Source organism: Miscanthus floridulus, chromosome 1 (genome assembly GCF_019320115.1).
Source record: "Miscanthus floridulus cultivar M001 chromosome 1, ASM1932011v1, whole genome shotgun sequence".
Classification (NCBI taxonomy): Eukaryota; Viridiplantae; Streptophyta; class Magnoliopsida; order Poales; family Poaceae; genus Miscanthus; species Miscanthus floridulus.
The window spans coordinates 137,892,374-137,913,308 of NC_089580.1; the positions used below are offsets into that span (position 1 = coordinate 137,892,374).

At 41.2% G+C, this 20,935-nt stretch overlaps 1 protein-coding gene and 1 long non-coding RNA gene across 3 annotated transcripts; both read right to left on the reverse strand.

Moving 5' to 3' along the window:
• Positions 1-7,849: 7,849 nt before the first annotated feature.
• Positions 7,850-9,799, reverse strand: LOC136495035 (protein GOS9-like). The gene is made up of 4 exons (XM_066491149.1): positions 9,667-9,799; positions 9,367-9,564; positions 9,056-9,300; positions 7,850-8,182 (listed from the first exon to the last, which is right to left on the reverse strand). The coding sequence occupies exons 1-4, from the start codon at positions 9,667-9,669 to the stop codon at positions 8,065-8,067; spliced, it is 564 nt and encodes a 187-aa protein (XP_066347246.1). The 5' UTR covers positions 9,670-9,799; the 3' UTR covers positions 7,850-8,064.
• A 7,541-nt stretch (positions 9,800-17,340) lies between these two features.
• On the reverse strand, positions 17,341-19,624 carry LOC136495051 (uncharacterized). Of its 2 annotated transcripts, none has more exons than XR_010768850.1 (4): positions 19,390-19,624; positions 19,139-19,273; positions 18,352-18,470; positions 17,341-17,596 (listed from the first exon to the last, which is right to left on the reverse strand). It is a non-coding gene; the product is annotated as an uncharacterized lncRNA (long non-coding RNA). The 2 variants fall into 2 exon arrangements; XR_010768844.1 differs by having other exon boundaries at positions 19,377-19,624.
• Positions 19,625-20,935: the final 1,311 nt, after the last annotated feature.

Genomic DNA, 20,935 nt, shown 5'->3' on the forward strand with positions numbered 1-20,935 from the left:
CGATGCGCTTTCACCAGAGGTAATGGCTACACTTCAGTGTGTTGAGTGTCTTCATGGTGGTCCAGCTGGGACCCTCATGATTGGAGGACGGCGTGTTGCCATTGACGAGGTTCAGCCTCAGGGGGAGCCACAGCAGTAGCCTCAGCCAGCTCAGTAGACATAGGAGGCACAGCCGACATAGCAGTCTCAGGAGGGTGAGCAGGTCTAGTAGGCCAAGGAGACAGAGCTGGCACCACAGCTATAGTTACACCGCTCTGGTCGTACTCGTGTCCTAGTTTCACCGAGGCCAGTCACTCAGCGTAGGGGTTCTCATCCACTGCCTCAACCATAGGGTCTGCCTCTAGTGACCTACCTTGACCTAAGGGCCACCATGGCCAAGCAGGTGCAGCAGCTGAGGTTCGTTGACTTTGATGTATGGTTTCCACCTAGGAGGAATGAGAGAGCATCAGAAGGATTCTATACACCCCTTTAGGAGGACTTCTATAATGCTTATCAAAATAGTGGAGCAGTCTTCAAACCACAGAGAGTATGCAACATAGAGTCTATTGTTGCAGCAGTTGGAGAGCACATTCGCCCCTACCTTGCATATCTACCGGGGCTGACAGATCTAATTGGACGGACCGGGTTATATGTTCCATCTTGGGTTCGTCGGTTTTATGCATCTCTCTGGATTGACCCCCACCATAGGTTTATTCACTTTGCATTTGGTGGCAGAGACTATCGGTTGACAAGTACTAGAGTCAGGGAGATTCTCAGGCTTTAGGAGTAGCCAGTCAGGCTCCATGAGGTGTGCTATGGATAGACTGCACCCCCTAGATGCCCTCATAATGGCATGGTACCCCCTATAGACTTGGTACGTCACTGCTTCATTGAGCCTTTTGGCAAGGGTTCGAGGAGGAACCCCAGTGATCTCACTCCTACTGCTCGCATGTTTGAGGCTATTATCAGGAGGACTTTACTCATGAGGATGGGATACAGAGAGGTATTGACTCGTATTCAGCTATGGCTTCTCAACTCTCTGATGCAACAGGTAGTCTTTTATATCTGGGATCTCCTTCTATTAAAGATGGAGGACACTATAGCTGAGGGCTTCAGAGGTCATAGGTAGCTACCCTATGCTCACTAGGTCACTTTTCTTATCCACAGAGCTATTTCTGTTAAGTCGCCTGAGATGATTGCTGAGTACAGTGGTGCCATGATAGAGTTCTCTACTTATAACCTATCTCAGATGATCCGCCACAATACACCACAGGCACCAAGTCAGCCGCACCGTCATCCAGAGGTGCTAGAGACTACAGCCCAATAGGATGAAATCATTAGGGGTATTGCAGCTACAGAGGAGGAGGAGCTTGCTCAGTAGGAGAGGTTGGTCACTAGTGAGCCTAGTGACAGTTCTGATTATGATTATTAGCCCATTCCATAGATGCCTCCATGATGACATGATGCTGAGGCCGATAGCTCCAGTTCAGCGCCACCTGCCCCGTAGACTGACCTCGCTCTTCTTGCTATACTTGAGCGGATGAGGCAGGACAAGGCCAGATAGGCTCAGGAGACAGCTGTTACACTTGCACAGTTCCAGACTCGGCAGGACAAGTTCCAGCGCCAGTAGCTTGTTATTCAGCAGTAGACCTAGGCACTATAGTAGTAGCAGAAGGCTATGCATCAACAACAGATACTCATGCAACAACAGCTTCTTGAGTTCATGCAGCATGTAGTGCAGGCGATTGGGCCCCACCACCATAGGCTTTGCCCTAGCTTGGTCAGCCTGCTACCACTTTGATGACTCCAGCATTATAGCCCAGTGGGCTTCAGAGTTAGGGACAACCACCAGCACAGTATGCTTCTCCGATAGAGCAGGTGTCCTAGTGGTTTGCTTCTCCAGTGGTAGCCCTGCAGTTCACACCACTTCGGACGGGCTTCACACCGGCATAGACATCAGCGCTGCTTGAGCTAGACACTTCTATCTCCAGGAGTCTTGGAGCCTCCTTTAGTGAGTTGACAGGGCAGCCCACTCCTCCATACCTGTATGTCCCAGGTTCTTCTATGGCTACACCTATCACAGCGACGATAGAGATGCTCCCCTCCTCCGTGGCATCATCAGAGCCATCTGCTTCAGTTATACCAGCTCAGCCTATAGCAGCACCAGTTCCTGATCCGACCCAGACTGCTTTGGCATCACTACCAGCTACAGAGGGTCAGGCAGCACAGAGCTTCGGATCAGACGATGATGGCATCGAGTTCCACCTTACTCCTCGTACCTCAGCGCCTAGCTCGTCTGCTGTAGCCCCGCCGACCGACCCATAGGTTTTGGTGTTTGACGCCAAAGGGGGAGAGGGTTCGAGTATGTTAGGCTTAGGGGGAGCTACTTATCTAGGGAGAGCTTAGTTATTATATTAGCTTATCTATTTACATTTGGAGTTTTTATGTGTGAGATACATTATGCATACATGTTTACTATATTTATGTGACAGTGATATCTACATGATCATGATATATGACATGTGTGCTCTCTACTTTGAATTCTTTATATATCATATCACTTGTGTTTTGCTCATTTGCCTTTGCTTCCGTGTTTTACTCCGATGCAAATGAGCTTTATTACTTGTACTCATGCTTATTTCATATCTTTTGAGTACATCATGATGGCTTGGGTCATATAAGCTTGTCTAACACTTTTGTTCTTATTGCCAAAAGCTTATATGAACCAAGCATGTTAAAAACCTCAACTCTTTCACATACTCGAGGTAGTATTGTCATCAATCACCAAAAAGGGGGAGATTGAAAGCATCTAGGCCCCTAGTTGGGTTTCGATGATTAATGACAATACATGATTACTGTGACTAACGTGTGTTTTGCAGAAACAATTGAGTTAGGTCACGGTAATAGAGATCGATTAGGCAATCATGGTTATCATGCCCCTACGATGGAAATCATTTCGGTTTTCAAAGGATGGACGACAAGGTTAAGGATGGACTAGTTCTAAGTGTCGGTTGGAGTTGGAGAGACACTTAGAGTAGTTTAGGACTTTGTTTTTTTTGCCGTACTATTAGGGGGGTATGAATGGGTAGCTTGACCTAGGTGAGACTAGTGAGTTAGGTGTGGTGCACACTTGTTAAAACTAGCACTAGGTAGCTCCAAAACAGCCCTATGATCTAATGGAGTAAACTTCATTCACATATGTTCGAGAGTTAGAAGTGAATAGAGGGTCAAATACTGACCGGACGCTGGCTCCAGTGTGACCGAACGCTGGCTCAGGGTCCGGTCAGTTCATTTGACCAAGGTAAAAGCGTCTGGAAGTGACCGGACGCTGCAAGGTCATGCCACCAGACGCTGAGGCCCAGCGTCCGGTCGACTCCAGTAAGGTTCCAGAGAGGGAAAATCATGACCGGACACGTCCGGTCAGTGTTGACCGGACGCTGGCCAGCGTCTGGTCACACTATAAACACTGGAGTTCGGGGTATACTGACCGGAGCGTCCGGTCATCCTGTAGAGGCACATAACAGTTCGTTTTTCAGCTGGTGTTATAAATACCACCTCTGCTCGTGTGTGGGGGTACTTTTGCTCATTCCAATAGCTAAGAAACACCTTAGAGAGTGCTAAGAAGAGCAAGGTCCTAGTGAGGTGATTGAGATTTGAGAATCCAAAAAAGAGCCCTCATTAGTGAAGATTAAGAGTAGCAAAGTGTGCATCCACCTTCTCATTAGGCTTGTCATGGTCAAGTGAGAGTTCGTGCTTGTTACTCTTGGTAATCGCCATCACCTAGACAGCTTGGTGGTGATTGGGAGTTTGGTGATCACCCGGCGGAGCTTGTGGGTGACCCAACTCACGTTATGAGTGGTTGTGGGTGATTCACCGCGACGGAGTGTCGAAGAATCAATCCGTAGAGAGCACTTGATCCTTGCGCGGATCAAGGGGGAGCTACACCCTTGCGCGGGTGCTCCAACGAGGACTAGTGGGGAGTGGCGACTCTCCGATACCTCGGCAAAATATCGTCGCGTTCCTTCCTCTCTATTTACTTTGTGCAATTCAATTCATGTCTTTATATTCATAGAATTGCCATGCTAGAGTAGGATTGTGACTTAGGTTGCAAGTCTTTTGTGCGGTAGAACAATTAGGAATACTTTCTAGGCACAAGGGGTTAATTGGGCTAACCATAGGATTTAATTATTGCAAAGAAATTTAGAATTAACCCAATTCACCCCCCTCTTGGGCATCTTAGATCCTTTCAGCACCTACGCTAATCACCTAATGAATCACTAAGCACTATGCAAGTGGAGATCACTAAAATAGTGTATCAACACTCTTACCCTTGATATGTTTCCTCAGCCCCACACACCTCATTTGGCCGGTTGGGGGTTGTATTTATAAGCCCCACTGAGAAAGTAGCCGTTGGGGACGAAATCCCGCTTTTCTGCTACTGACCGGACGCTCAGGTCGTCCTGATCGGACGCGTCCGGTCGTCCCGACCGTTGGAGCCACGATCTACTGATCAGACGCTACCAGTGTCCGGTCACATGTCACCGGACGCGTCCGGTCGCAATTTTGCCGCTCTGGAACCTCTCTGTACTCGACCGGACTCTGCTGTCCTGTGTCCGGTCGATCTGCCGCCAGCGTCCGGTCATTGCTGCTGCCGAGCCTTTTGATCAGGGCGTCCGGTCACTGTGTTACCAGCGTCCGGTCCAGCATTCGATCACTTCTGTGAGCTCGTTTCTTCGCGATCTTGCGTACGGCTTAGTTTCTATCTTCATGCTTGGACTTTGCTTGATATCTTGGATCTTCTCTTGTGCTTCTAAGGTCTTGCTTAAGGTGTTGATCATCGAATCATCACGTCGCCTTCATCCAAGTCACGTCTTGCATCCTATTGAACTACAAAACAATCACTTGCTAATTCATTAGTCTAATTTGGTTGTGTTGGTCATCAAACACTAAAATCCAAAGTAAATGGGCCAAGGGTCCATTTTCCTTATACGAGCACCGCGTCGTCAGGCAGGGCCGACAGTCTAGTGTGCTGAGCACTACTCCTTGGAGGCGGCAGGCGAGCGGATAGGAGCGACGAGTGATTTTTTATTAGAAACGGACGAGAGGATTTGAGGGGTGATTGGGCCGGTCCACTGCGCATCTGGAGGCCGTGTCTGGACGGGCGGGCAGGGACGGACGGACATCCTGACCCAGCTTTACCGTTGTTTATAAGAATAATAGGCATTTGTATTTTTTTTTAGAAACCGGTATTTGCATATATGGTAGGAGAACTGCATATTAATTAGGCTTCTCGGCCCAGCATACGGGAAGGCCTACTATGACAAAGAAGGCGACCCAAGCCTGAGACCCATCAGAAACCAAAAGCCCAACTTGAAGTTCATGGGCCCAGAGTGACGCAATTGAGGAAGCCCATCCTATGATGCGGGGAGAGCGAGGTGCTTAACAGCTGTGAGACTTGTCCACGAGCATTAATTAATTAATTCTGTAATAGGCTAGTGATACTTTCGGTTTTGAAGACAACATCGAACGCAAATCATATGCAGAAATATTTTTTGGTGAATTAAATCTATTCATACATGTAAGGTAATACATTACATTACAATATTTATTTGCAAAAGCATAACTTTGTAAAATAACCCGAGAGTCTAAAACAAAATTACATAGACTTTAATTAAATAACTCCAGTGGAAGATGACCCCATCTTCACAGGAAGCTGATTGGGGAAAGTACTAACCAAGCCCAAACCACACCATCTTCAGAGAACTCCGACTCCTAAATCGGTTGACCACATGGGTGAGGTAGCAAGAAGGACAAAGAGAAAGGATGAGTGTATTAAAATACCCTTAGCAAGTATAGAAAAGTATGACATAAGGTTTAAATCAAGGAAAGACCTAAGATGTTGACAGTTGACACAATCACTTAATTGTTGTTCAAACTCTTGAACTCTCCTTGATCAATCTCAAACGACTTCTCTTCTAAATATAGCAACACCGGCACAGGCATCTCGAACATCTTCCTTTCTAAAGGTTATTCCATGATTTAAGCCTTGTGTCATACTTTCCTACACTTGCGGAGTACATTTCAATATACATATCCTTCCTCTTTGTCTCCCTTTCTACATCACCTAAGTGGTCATATTCACAAGTTCCCTCAAGACGGTTGTTTGAGCTAGGTTGGTGCTTCCCCTAATCATCAGCTAACTGTGAAGGAGTAAATTGGTGATGTTGCTTATGGCCATGACTTGCCAACATCCAATTCTATTCATCTGGTGTTTCATGTCTCTCTGTTGAAACAAGCCCTAGACGATCTTACTCAAGTTAGTGCATATTTGCCTCTGCCATTTGATGAATTGCAAGTCTCCTATCAAGTTGTTGGATCATCGCTTGGTTGATCAAGATTCCAAGCCAGCGTCTCTAGTGTTAATGCAATGGTCTTTCTTGCTAGTATCTCTAGCAACATGGAAGAATTAGTATAATATGAAGAAGAGGTTTCCTAGTGCACCAGATTGAGGGCAAGTCGTGTCCAAAGGAGCCTTAAAAAAAATAAAAAGTTAAAAAAATTGATTTCCGCTACTAGGAGCCTTACCTTCTCATCCGTTACGAGGGACAAAGAGAAATGATAAGCTTATCGAAGCATGAGGATAACAAACATCAGTGAGCTAGTAGAATTAAAGAATTAGGATAACCCCACAATGGAGAAAGCAAAAAAAAAAAAAAAAATGTAACAAAAAAATAGAAAATATAAAAAATCATGAAAAATAAACAAAATGAAAATAAAGAAGCAAGCGAACATTAAAAAAAACTTGATGCAAGCAAAGATCCAGTAAATAAATTTGCCCTCTCTATGCATCCAAAGGGACGACACTACTACAAGAATGCGAAAGAATTAAAGCTTCAAGTGTGTGTTCACAAGTGAGGGGTGTGGTCCTATTTATATCTTGGAGGTGGCTTGAATGTAGGGCAAGCAATGGTGTATATTAGCCCCAACATCCAAAACTAATTGTTACTAGTCGTGAGCATGTGAATGTTCCTATGCCTACCATCGGAACAATCAGGTGGTGTCATGTCGACTAACCGTTTCACACTTTTTTTGTGAACATCGGATTGTTCCTATGGCCATCAGAATATAAGCATCGGAGATCAGTTACCCTGTTTTCCATTTTGGCTTGTGAGCATCGGGTTGTTCCTGTGACCATCGGATTGTTCTTGTGACCATCAGATTGGTAGCATTGGTCACTGGAGTATAAGTGTCACTATTTTCAACACGACACACTTCCGTATTTTGGGCATAACTTTTACTCCGAACAATCCGATGCTTAGTTAGTGTTATGCTACTAATCAAAGAATGGTGTAAATTAAAGTATAAAACATTAGCTAATTGCCAGACTAGAAGCACGGCTGAGAACTGAATCGAAATATTCAGGAACGCATGCACCTATTCGCCTTCTGCCTGGGCTTCGTTCTCGCCAGACTCCACGAGGCCCAATAAGCCCGGCCTGTCCAACTGTTAGCTCGTCCTGTCATCTGCAGAAGCATCGCAAGACTCCTTGTTTTCCTCTATCCTTATGCCCAAGCACCGGAACAAGGGGTCTCGCCGATCACAGTTTGTAGATAGTGGGTAGAAGTATGGTGTACCCTAACCCAAGAGTTCTTGAGGTGGTTGGAGTCTGTCATGGAAACCGCGAGGGCGAACATGAATACAGTAAGTCAATCCAATTCATGCACAACAGTAAAATGGACCATGTGGAATCAAGGGATTAACCGACATGGATTGATGGATGGAAGGGGATTGGGTGATAAGAGGGATCAACTCAGTCGATCCCTTGCGCTGTCGTGAGTTGTGAGTACCGCCGAACAAGCCCTGGTTCTATATCAAATTTTGAAGTCCATTGAAGTATCAGCATGAAAACGTACAGTGAAACTGTCAACGCCGGTGATCCGGCGTAGATAGAAATCGGAGCAGGGGAAGGAAGAAGCAGGAGCAGGGGAAGGCAGAGATAGAACCGGCAGGGTACCGGAGTTTGAGTTCGAGTCTAGGGTAAAGTTGATTACAGGATCCTCCACTTCCCTCTCTTATACTACTACCCTAGCCGCCACTGGGCTTTACAGAGCATTCCGGCCTAGCCATCCGCACATTCTTATACTTCTTCCTGTTCCTTTTCCTTGGCTTGGCCTTGGCTTCAGGTACGCCTGGATGTGGTGTGCTGACAGAAACCACAACAGCAAACAGAGAAATCAAACAAATTTGTACTTTGTCACTGCTCTAATCTTATTTTCACTGTTTGCACGTTGCCGCCGGTGCAGGTTTACTAGTATTTACTTGGGGGAAATTCCCCGTGTGCCATTAAAAAAAATCGTAATGTTGTGTGAGTCTCTGAAAAAGTTTAGCGGTCTTCAGCGTCACTGCTCCAACTTTTTTTTTTTGCCTTCCATGCCACTGCCGCCAGTTTGAACTCTAACGACGTCAAACTGCAGGTGTGAAAAGTCAAAAATACCTTTAAGTCTAAATATGTCATTAATTTTTTTGAGCATCTTAACGACTTCAAATGAAAAAACTCAAAACCAGAAAGTTGTAGATCTCGTCGAGATCTATAATTTTCATATAAAAATTATCTTCATTTAATTCAAAAAATATATGATTTGATATGATTAATATATCTTAGAAAAATCATATTTTTTTACGAAATTAAATGAAGATAATGTTTATATGAAAATGATAGATCTCGACGAGGTCTATAACTTTCTAGTTTTGAGTTTTTTCATTTGAAGTCGTTAAGATGCTAAAAAAATTAATAACATATTTAGACTTAAGGGTATTTTCGACTTTTCACACCTGCAGTTTGACGGTGTTAGAGCACAAACTTACGACAGTAGTATGGAGGGCACAAAAAAATTGGAGCAGTGACGCTGAAGACCGCTGAACTTTTTCAGAGATTTACAGGGCATTGCGATCTTTTTTAAGGACACACGAGGAATTTCCCCTATTTACTTTACTTGCGGGCACGCAAACGAGAAAAATGAGCAAGAGCATCTCTAGCAGCACCGATATGAAACAGACTGTCTGTCTTGGTATTTACCAGGCACGAACGTAGACCCCAATGGCGTCGATGTAATCCCACCCGCGCCCGAACAGAGCAACGATGCTGCCACCGCCGTGCACCACCGGGACGCTGAATGGGGTCCCGTCCGCGTCCCCGAAAGGACCATGTTTTCTGCGGTTGGTGACGAAGGTGAGCGACGTCACGGCATCCGTTGGCTGGGTGCCCATGTACGCGAATGTCCCCGAGACCTCCTTGAGAAACTCCGACGGCTCAAGACGAATCTGTGATGCGCAAAGGTGGTTGGATCAAGAACAAGAATTGTAGTTCATCTGCATATATGCACTCACCACGTAAGGGTCGCCGCCGTTCCCACCCCACGGGCCGACGTTGTGCTTCTTGCCCTGCTCGTCCCAGTAGCGGAAGGAGATGGCGTCGACGGCGGCGGGGCTGCTGCAGACGGTGATGGCCTCCAAGCGCAGCGGCGTCGTCGGGATGTCCCAGTCGCGTCCTCCCTCGCCACCCCATGGCCCAATCTTGACCACACCCTGCAGTTGGATGGATCGCATGTAAGAATCAGAGCATTAATTTCCATCGTTGTTTTTCCCAAGTCGACAAGGGAAAGGGATTCGATGGATCATATCGCGTACCATTTCCTTTATACAAGTATGTATAGCACAGCACAAATCGGTTAAGCAATCACAACCGTAGTAGCAAAGGGTATTTGTAGAGCACAAGCTCCGATCCTCCTGCCTGCCAAGGTTTTCTGATGCTCTTGCGGACTTGCGGAGACTATTATTGACGATAATATAAATTACTGCCACCGTCAGTAGGTATATATGCATGCAAAATGCATGTTCCGGCGACAGCTGTTTCTGAATTAGACGACGTATAATAATATTAGCTTTTTTTTTTGACGAAAGAAGAATTATATTAGATAATAACAGGTACATCAAACACGTTACAAGTACTCTGGACTACACAAATATCTAGAAACTGATTTTTATCTAAATTGTATCCACGCTGTGAATATAGCTCCAGATATCAAAACCAAACATGTACGACGCTTTACAGTACGGATGACCGCACAGGCAAACACTCAGCAAAAGGCCTAAAAACATATGCCCAACGAATGACGACCAACATTCATGTAGGCGGAGTTGAGAAACTTCTTTCTGGTGTCTTCCTTCTTCTTTCTACCACCGAAGAATGAAGAAGACCGATCTGAAACCTATTCTCCATAGTCCTTCACCATAGACAGATCTAAACACGATAAAATGGAGAAAAGTCTGGAGAAAATTATTCCATGGCGGCGACACCATCTCCGTCTTGATGTCGTCGTCCGGAAATAAAAGTCTCCATGTTATACCGATGAGGATGCTGACGCCATAGTTGTCGCCCTCATCTTCAACAGAACCGCCTTGGAGAAAATGATTCCACCTCGCCCTCTCGCCGTCGCCGGAGAGGAGGGAGGAGATAAATCCCCAAAACCAAAAAACTTAGCATGGAGATACCATAACCCTAAAGACTCAATCTACAAGACAAACTTATTAAAAACAATGGATCCCCACTCCCTCCGGCCTCCGGCAATATGCCGGAGGAGGGAGGGAGGGGGGCCAGCAGCGGCGGAGTCAGGGGGCGGCGGCGGCGGTGCTCTAGTAGCGACTCCGCGAGACCTATTTGAGGTATTATCTTCTGTTAAGTAAAATGAATACCCTAGCATTGCCTGTATAATAATATTAGCTGATCTACCACTACTATAGAAAACATTTTCGCAAACATATTTTCACCGTTGGTTTAGTAAAAATAGTTTGTGGTAATATATCACTGTCGGTTTTCGTAATACAGTAAAAATAGAGATGGTTTTCACCAATGGTTCATAACCAATGAAATATTTGTATTATATCCACCTATGTAGAAGCCCGTTTGGTCTAACTCCCTCGAACTATATAATTGGAAAAAAAATCCTAGCAACTCCCACGGTCCCCACCCCACTTGGCCCCCTCACCTCTGCCCCTTCTCTGTGCCTCGCACCTCTATTAGATAAATTGTGTAATATATTTTTTATAATCTATTTGGAGATATAGACTTTGATAATATTGTCTATAAATCTAGTTAAATTTAAGAAAGTTCGACTTCGTCCAAACCTAGAATGACACTTTCACAAGTTATAGAGATAATATAATGAACACTTTAACTTATTTTTAATAATATATTGGAGTATGTGATCACAAGCAGCGTGTATGTGATCCTCCCGCATCGTGACCAGATCTCAAGGAGATGCGACATATATAAACTAATAGCACGCACGGTTTGAGTTGACAAAGGCGACCAATTCGACGCGATGCACATGGCATGTTTTTTTTTTATGAAACACATGGCATGTTTTTTTTTATGAAACACATGGCATGTTTAATCTTCAGGCCACGAGCTTGACGGGCGCGAAAAGAAAACGGCTAACGATCGACCGATTTGTTTCCGTGGGGGCCAAGTTTCATAAAACACGAACGAACAGGACCGGTAGTCAATCTGGCTCTTAAAGGGTAACTTACATTGTAAAGTATTATAGTATTGTACTCCCAGCATCCCAGAATGGTAAATGTATTTTGTATAGAAAAATGTCAAAATTTATAAAATTTCATCAACAGTTAATCAAAATGTATGTAAGTTTAGGACATGAAACTTGTTTTAATAGATTTGTATATTATTTAAATGCCTCTAAGATGATATTGAATATTTAGCAAATGACAATATATCTATTTTGTACATATGACTTTTTCCTTACTAAAATATACTTACATTTCATCAGGATGGAGTGAGTATCTAAAACTGCCATGTATCATAGAGATGCCATTAAATTGATATATAGAGAGAATACCTCAAATGCATAGCATATTCACAGAAGCTCCCAAAATAGTTAAATGTTGTGATCACTAGTAAAGAAACGACTTTTGATCTACTTTGAAATTTGGCTTTAGTCCCGGTATTTTTCGCGCCCGGGACTAGAGAAACCTTTAGTCCTGGTTGGTAGCTCCAACCAGGACTAAAGGTCCCTGCCCAACGGCTACTGCGGCAGGCTTTTGCTGCAGGGGACCTTTAGTCCCGGTTGGAGCTACCAACCGGGACTAAATGTTAACTTTTACTCCCCGTTGGTCCCTCCAACCGGAAGTAAAAGTCTACTCCCGGCTGGAGGCTCCGTCCAGGACTAAAAAGGACCTTTAGTCCCGGTTGCTGTCTTCAACCGGGACTAAAGGTCCCCTCCTATATACCCCTTCTTCCTCTCCGAGCCCGAGCCACTTAGAGCTCAGTGTTCTTGCTTCATCGCCGGCGTCTCTTCTTCCTCATCGCCAGTAATCACAAGATTTCTTCGATTCCTCCATCGACTCTTCGGTTCTAAAGGTTACCAACTTTATACTCTCATGTTTCATCAGTAGCATATCTCATTTTGTGGACTAGATATATGTGGTTTTTTATGGTGGATTTTTTTTTATTTGTAAGCCATTTAAGCTCAAAATCACTTTAAAGTTTGCATATTTGGATGAAGGAAGGTTAAAATAGTTATTCAAAACTAGTATTCAGCTTTCATTTCTAGCATGCATAGCACACTTCATGGTTTAGAGATATAGAGAATTTTAGAGTTTTTTTAATTTTATTTGTTTATAAAATAAGAAATTTATATTATATTAAAAATGAGTATAGAGAGTAGATGGCAACTGCTTCCGGGTCCTCGGTCTCTCATCGGGTTTCAAAGCGACTGAGGTCGGACCTCCCTCTCATTGCATACAGCAAGTGTGAGGAGAAGATTGTGATCGAGTACTGGGTGAGGAAGGAGTGTCCCAACAAGGGGCGTATCTTCTACAAGTGTCCGGATCGCAATGTGAGTTATTTTATCGTATTTGATGATTATGGTTAATTTATACTTATTTTCATGATGATTGTGATTAAAGTTCTAATTTTTTTATTTTAATTTCAATGGGATGGCACTAGATGTTCAGGCTGGTACTGGGAGGAAGAGTATGTTGAACACGTGCAAAACTCTCTTGCACAGGCGGCTACGATGGCTGATGATGCAGTGATCCTTTGGAAGAAGCCCATAGATGTTGAACAAACGCATGATCTGTCTGTTTTAGTTGGGACTGGTCGCAAAATCCTTATGCTACTGAAGTGCATTTTAGTTTTAGTTTTTTAGTGGTAGTTGAGATTGTCTACATTGTAGCGAGACTTTCATAAATTAATACCTTGTGTGGTGGCATACATGTCGTATAATTAACTAATTATGTTTTAGATTTTAATATGGTATGTATGTCATGTAATACAGATGAGCCGGCATTGGATATACAATGCTGATCGCCGCTCCCAAGAGTTCACTGAGGGCGTGCATTCTTAGTGAACCAACAAAACAAGGACATACTCTTCCCCTACAACTTCAAGTGAGTGTTAAATAATTAATGTCGATCATATGAACATTTGTTCAATTATTTACTTACGAGCTAAGCTATCTCCCATATATATATATATATATATATATATATATATATATATATATATATATATATATATATATATATATATATATATATATATATATATATATATGTTGACTCTAGTTAATGTTGATCATATTTGTGTATAAAAACATATGCAGCAATCACAGGATATTGATAGTCATCGATATGGCCAATAGTCGGTTGAGCATCTTAGACTCGTTAAGAAAAGAGCAAACAGAGTACCAAGACATAATAGATATTATCCAAGGATAATTTGGTCTCTCTAGCAACTATATATACCCCGATCTCTTAACTGCAATAATTATTAAAGGCTAAATTAATTTTTTATTTTATTGAGCGCAGTGTTTGGAAAAGTTTCGTTGAGGAACACCACATGAAATATTGCAAAGCGTCACTGGATGTAATCGCACACAAAGTAAGTACTAGCTACATTTATATATATAATTCAATTAACACAATGCATGCTTTCAATTCACCGGATCTTTTTTCTCGTAAAAGTGGGTTCTGAGGCAAGAACATGGGACCAACTACTGCGGATACTATGTTTGCGAGTTCATCATGGCGTACTAAAAAAGAACTCCTAAAGAGATCCTCAAAGTACGTTATATAAATATATTCATATATTCACAATTTCTTTTATTGTTCATATATATAAGTAATCATGTGTGTCATATATATATATATATATATATATATTAATACTTTTTCTTTAACTTTTATTGAAGACTCTATGGTTGAAGAAAAAAGTCATACGACGTGACCAACTGAAAGCAATTCAAGAGACCATAGCAGGATTTCTTAATAACCAGATCTTAAAGCCCGCCGACGAGTTCTACAATGACATGAACGAAACATGGAAGCCAAACCAGATGGAGTGAATAAGGATATGATAGAATATACAACGCATGCTTGCATGCTTTATTTGTAATATACATATATACATATATATATATATATATATATATATATATATATATATATATATATATATATATATATATATATATATATTATATGTACATAAAATAACATACAATATATGTATATGCATGTAATATATACGTTAGTTTCATACTTTAGTTTGTACAAAATGTTCGAACATTATAAGCATGTAGAATACGTATATTATTAGCAGCGTAGAATGCGTATTCGAAAACCTATTTGAAAACCAAAACGAATCATCAATTAAAAATAGAAACAAAAAAAGAAGAAAAAAAGAAAACCTTTAGTCCCGGTTAGTAATACCAACCGGGACTAAAGGGCCGGCCTACATGGCCAGGCCGGGAGGCCTCTTAAGCGGGCCCTTTAGTCCCAGATTCGTGCTTCCGGTTGGGAAACCGGGACTGAAGAGGTTTCTCAACCGGGAATACAGCTTGTTTCTGTACTGGTGAATGTTGTGTCTATAAGAGTGGACACTACTGAAACGGAAATACTCCTATCGATACAGGCATGATAATCGATTGAAAAATACAAAATTTCCTGTTGGTTTTGACAAAACACACACACACACACACAAAATTTCCCTGTCAGTTACGATAAAAATACACATGGAAATTGAACATTTCTCTATCCGTTGCTCCAATGATGAGTGATCGTCTTGCATAGCTGTTTTCAATTGTAAGAGTAGCTGCAGAAATATTTCATAATGTTTATGCATCATTGATGGTCTAATGCTGAAACGCTTGGTGCGATTCTCTCTTCTTCTTGAGCCATAAATTTTATGACCGTATGTTAGAAATGAGACATTACTTAACTATCTTTTTCCAAAAATTATTTTCACTTGACAAGTATATCTGCTCCTAATTGTTGTCATGATTATTCAACTCTTATAATTTGTAAAATCTCTAACAGCACAATGTTCCACTACAGGTTTTGTTCAACGAGTATGAACCCTATTGATGCAAGTCTTCAAAGATGATTAGTGCAAGATAAGCGTTAATGATATACAACTGCTAGATTGTTTGCTAAAACATCAACGTATTCAATATTTTTTTATAGATTATAGAGTAGATTATTACTCTTTGGACAAAGTTGAGGATTTATGCCGGTTTACAAATGCTATTTCTAATTGTTGGTGCCATTTCTGAACTTAATAATTATCGACATGGATTGTTTTTTTTTTTATACTTGTCATTTGAATCTAGCCATGTGGTCTCTGTGTAATATGATTTGTTAAGTCAATTTTCCAGCTATACATATTATCCAAATTAAATTTGAGATTATTCTATGAATTTCAATATCCCTGTCGGTTACTTGTGATATGGATATAATTGTAGACCTTGCTGGGCCCCCCTATCGATGTCGTATCGATGAAAAAATTGGTGTACCAATAGAGAAATTAGTGTACTGATAGGAAATTTTTCTATTTTTGTCGCTTTTGTTCGATCGGTGCATTTCTGTCAGTAACTCGACTGGGAAATTGATTTTCGCATTTTTCCTATCGGTATTTCATAGTATTTCCGTGTCAGTTTTGTACTAATAGGGAAATTTCAGTTCCTAGTAGTGGGACCCTTTTTTGTGACAACCTAGTAGTGGGATCTATGCCATTATATTTTTGATAAAATAAAAGATATCATAACAAACATGTATCTTGAATATGAAGCTTCCTTCTCTCTCCTATTTACGTGTTTGACACGTCACAAAAAAAAATGCACTATACAATCTAATTCACGCACATGATGCTATATCCATCACTACTATTAAATTTGTTCTATAGATGCTACAATACATTCCTAGATGTGGCTGCCAAACGCCTTTGAAAGCAGGCATTTTTCATAGACCCTCCAACCGTCTCCAGAAATATAATGTAGAGGTTATCGCCTTAAATAGCCGTATCTGGAAAATGAGGCAAACCACTTAGTGCAACCACCCGTGAAAACTCATTAGGACTTGCCTAGCCATACCTCGACCTTACAATCTATCCAAACATAATTTTTTTTAAAAATGTACTTTCTTCGCTTTAATGTAATCCCTCTATTCCAAACCATAGGTCATTTTTATTTTGTATTAAATAAAGCTTTAAAATTAGATTTTATACAAAATATATTAACACCTACAATCCTAAACAAAAGCACAATCAAGATATGTTCGAGGATTTCACAAAACTAATTTGATATTGTTGGTCCATTTTTTTTTATACTTGATCAAAGTGAGAGAAGTTTCACTCAGAACAAAACTAAGGGTATGTTTGGTAGGGATCCAAATTCTAGGGGAAACATTACAAATTTAATTTTTCTGGAGAAACTTTCTAAATAGAATCGTTTACTGAAACGGTTTGACTAGCTATCTAGATTCAACTTCTGAAAGAGGAGAATATGGTGGAATAGGCCAAAGTGCCCCGCACTACTACAAAAGTTAACTGTAGGGGCGGCTGCGCCAGCCGCCCTTCCTAAGGTGTTCCTACAGAGGGTGCCTCTGTAGGGGCGGTTTCCTGACCGCCCCTGCAGTGCCCTCTGTAGGGGCGGCTGGTGTTTTCAGCCGCCTCTACAGTGCCCTCTATAGGGGTGGCCGGTAATATCAGTCGCCCCTGTAGTGGACTTCTGTAAGGGTGGCTGTATCACCAGCCGCCCCTACTGCGTGTATTTGTAAGGGTGGTTCAATCAAGAACCGCCCCTACAGTGGATTTTTCAGCAAAAAAAAATAATAATTCAAATTCAAATCTGACCACATATATATATATATATAATTCAAATTCGAATCTGACCGCCACAAATATACATATATACATCCACAAACACAAGACCATTATTTAGAACATCATCACAAGTCATAATTCACAAAAGTCCATCATTACAACATAGTCCATTATGAAGTCCATCATTATAACATAGTCCATTAAGAAGGTCCCCATATCTAAGTATCTAAATACTGACAGTGCACTATTATTACTGAGTTGTAAATTCTTTGCTCATTCTTCTATATTGAATAGTCTAGAAGGAAAACAAGGCATGAACTAATTCCCATGCAGCACAACTAATATAAGGAAATATTGCAAGAAACAGCCACCACAAACTTAACTGTAAGTCATCATCATAGGCATCTACGATGGAAGAGTACATCAGAGAAGCACGCCCTGCAAATATTAAGAGTAAAAGTTTGGTGAGTCTATGCAGCAGCATCAGTGAAATAACCTCCAAAGTTTCTGTATAACACATGGCTTTCCTATGAGACAAATACCATAGATTAAATGAGGCAAAGTCAGTTATAACACCAAGTATCACAGTTGAAAGAGGAACAATGAAACTCAGTTTCAAGGACAATAATATAGATATAGCTCTAGCAACTTATACAATACAATGACTTGTAGATAGGGTAGTATGGGTTCAAGTTCATTCTGAATAGATTAAAATCATGAGCAGAACCATATTTGTTAATGTGGAAGGAGGGCTGCAAAAATTAGCGCCAAGTTGTATTGAAATAGACCATAGACCATATATATGCTATAAGGAGTCAAGGGACATAAAAAAGCCTCTTATTTCAGAATACAATTATTATCTATTTTAAGGTTGTCAAGATGGAAATCCATAACAATTGTAGATAGACTTATTTGAAAGAAGACAGAAGCATATTGAGAGCCTAGGTAGTCCAGTACACTATCATGCATCCACAATTGTTACTTATAGTAGGCATCTTCACCACAGAACTCATCACTACTAATATTATTAGAAAAAGAGCTGAATCTGCTACTACCTGTATAGAAAATAATTGTAGTCTCTGTCAGATGCGGCAAAAGAAAAACTAATCTTCCTCAGGGCAATAATTAAAATCAGATGACAATATGAAAAAGTATAATAGAGCAAACACAAAAAGGATTGCAGGTAAGCTTACATCTAAGAGCAAAAATCCTTGCAGCCCCCCTATGGATCACAAGCGGAGGAACTGCATTAGCTCTCCCTCCTTGCCTGTACTTCCTGTGTAACACATGCTTTTGTATGAAATGTGTAAGCCTGATGCAAGGGGATGGGAAACAAATTAATCTGTAATTCATTAGCAATTAGCTGACCGCATACTTTTAGTTAGAAATATGAACAGTTGGTACTAGAAGTAGCAGGTGCAAATCAAAATAGTTTTTTGGCTCCTGCACTCCAAGGCTCTCATCAATGAACTCTAAATGGAAATATTTTTCATTTGTGCATGTGGAGCATTCATTTTACTAGGCACCAACATGTGAAATATGTACTATCAGGTTGTCAATAAAAAAATCCACTGCTTGTAATCACAATAACATGTGAAATCAAGAAGACACTTGTGCAGTCACTCCAGGAAGATGACAGCAGTGATGTAAGTCTGGCATTTAGGCTTTATCTTACTGTTAATAACCCAGAAACGACTAGCATTTCAATTCTTCCCTTGTTTATATTTGTAGCTGAATTGAGAGTGATTTATCTTTTTAAATAACAATTTATATTTGTCAGACGGTATCCCCCACCACACACTGCACATATTTCATTAACAATTGCAGCACTGACGATTTGGCTGCCACGAGAGCGAATGAAAGATCTAACAATCCAAAGGATGTAGTTACATTTTACTGCTTTTGAACTAATATAGATCTAGTCCAACCCCAGTGGCAAATCATCGGGCAGAATAAAAGAGGAGGGGGAATTGGACTTACGGATGCGAAAAGCCGTGGAGGATGTAGTGGTGGAACGCGTCGATGCCTAGGTTTCTGCTGCCTCCTCGCTGTGACCCGCCGTCGTGTCCTTGCCGTGACCAGCCGTCTCCTCGTCCGCTGCCTCTGCCGCCAGATCTGCGAGAGGGAGAGAGTGTGAGGGAGATTTTGAGATAGAGGGAGAGAGTGTGCAGCGTTGGGTAGAGGCGGTCGAGGGCGCTGTGGGGCGAGCTGAGTTTACCGGCTGTGCTGACCTGGAGACGGCGTCTTGGCATGATTTGAGGTCGGCGGCGCGGATAGGTCGAGCTGAGGTCGCCGGCCGAGCTGTGGTCGCCGCTGAGAGGGGCCGAGATGAGGTCGCCAGCCGCTGCTGAGCGCGTGGAGGAGGCCACCGTCGAGGGCGGCCGGTGATCGGCCGAGGGCGGCTCGCTTGCAGGACTGGCTGCAGCGTCGCTTTTTTTTTCTTTGACGAAAGAGCGTGCGGCGGAGGTGAAGTGTGCGCTAGGGTGGGGAATTGGGCTGAGCGCCCAGGCGGGGATAGAGATAGGCGCTGGACAAAAAAAATTCTGACAGGTGGGTTCATATAAAAGTTAAACGTGAAGAAGGCCCAATTATGAGACACCAAATGATCTCAAATGAAAATTTGATAAACATCAAAGTTGTAGAGGTCATCAAGATCTACAACTTTTATTTTTGTCATCTTGTCATTTGACAAAATTTGAACCTTTCAAATTTGAAATTTTAAAAAATGATAAGTTCGAACCAAAATTTGAGACCCAAATGATTTCAACATAAAAAGTGATGAATACCAAAGTTGTAGAGGTCATGAAGATCTACAACTTTTATTTTGGTCATCTTGTCATTTGACAAAATTTGAACCTTTCAAATTTGAAATTTTGAAAAACGACAAGTTCGAACCAAAATTTGAGACCCAAATTGATTTCAACATAAAAAGTGATGAATACCAAAGTTGTTCAACTCATGAATATCTACAACTTTTATTTTGGTCATTTCTTCATTTGACAAATTCTTAGCACACATTGTTCACTAATCTTACACATGTCTCATATAGTTTATAAAACCTTATGAGAGATGTGTCACATTTGTGAACAATGTCATTACTACTTTGTCATATGAAGAAATGACCAATACAAAAGTTGTAGATCTTGATGAGTTATTCAACTTTGGTATTTATCACTTTTTCAGCTGAAATCATTTGGGGTACCAAAATCTTGTCTGAAGTTGTATTTTTTTTAAATTCAAAATTTAAATTGCTCAAACTTTTCATATGTATATATTGACAAAACCAACAAAATAAATTGATAGAGAATGATTTTAGAAAATTTTAGGAAAAAAAATCATCAGATTTGGAGTTAGTATGAGGAAGAAAAACTAGTTACAAAGTTGACCCACAGATTAAAAAAAGAAATCACGCTGTTCACTATGATCATGTAAGGATCATCTAGAACCGTGTGATTTCACTTTTTAATCTGTGGGTAAACTTTGTAACTAGTTGTTCTCCCTCATACTAACTCCAAATGTGATGATTTTTTTCCTAAAAATTTCTAAAATCTTGCTTCAGCATTTAAGTTTGATCAAACTTGGATGTGACAATGTTTTACACATTTTAAAATTTGAAATTTGAAATGTGACAAGTTCAAACCAAATTTTCAAACCCTAAATGATTTCAGATGTAAAAGTGATGAAGTACAAAAGTTGTTCAACTCATTAAGATATACAACTTTTATTTTGGTTATCTTGTCATTTGACAAAATTTGAACCTTTCAAATTTGAAATTTT

What these genes read in the sequence shown, in the direction of transcription:
- LOC136495035 (XM_066491149.1), bottom strand. An exon ending in ACGGCGGCGACCCTTACGTG is followed by an intron (nt 9,301 to 9,366) that starts GTGAGTGCATAT and finishes TGCGCATCACAG; the next exon opens with ATTCGTCTTGAGCCGTCGGA. An exon ending in GGGGTCTACGTTCGTGCCTG is followed by an intron (nt 8,183 to 9,055) that starts GTAAATACCAAG and finishes GGTTTCTGTCAG; the next exon opens with CACACCACATCCAGGCGTAC.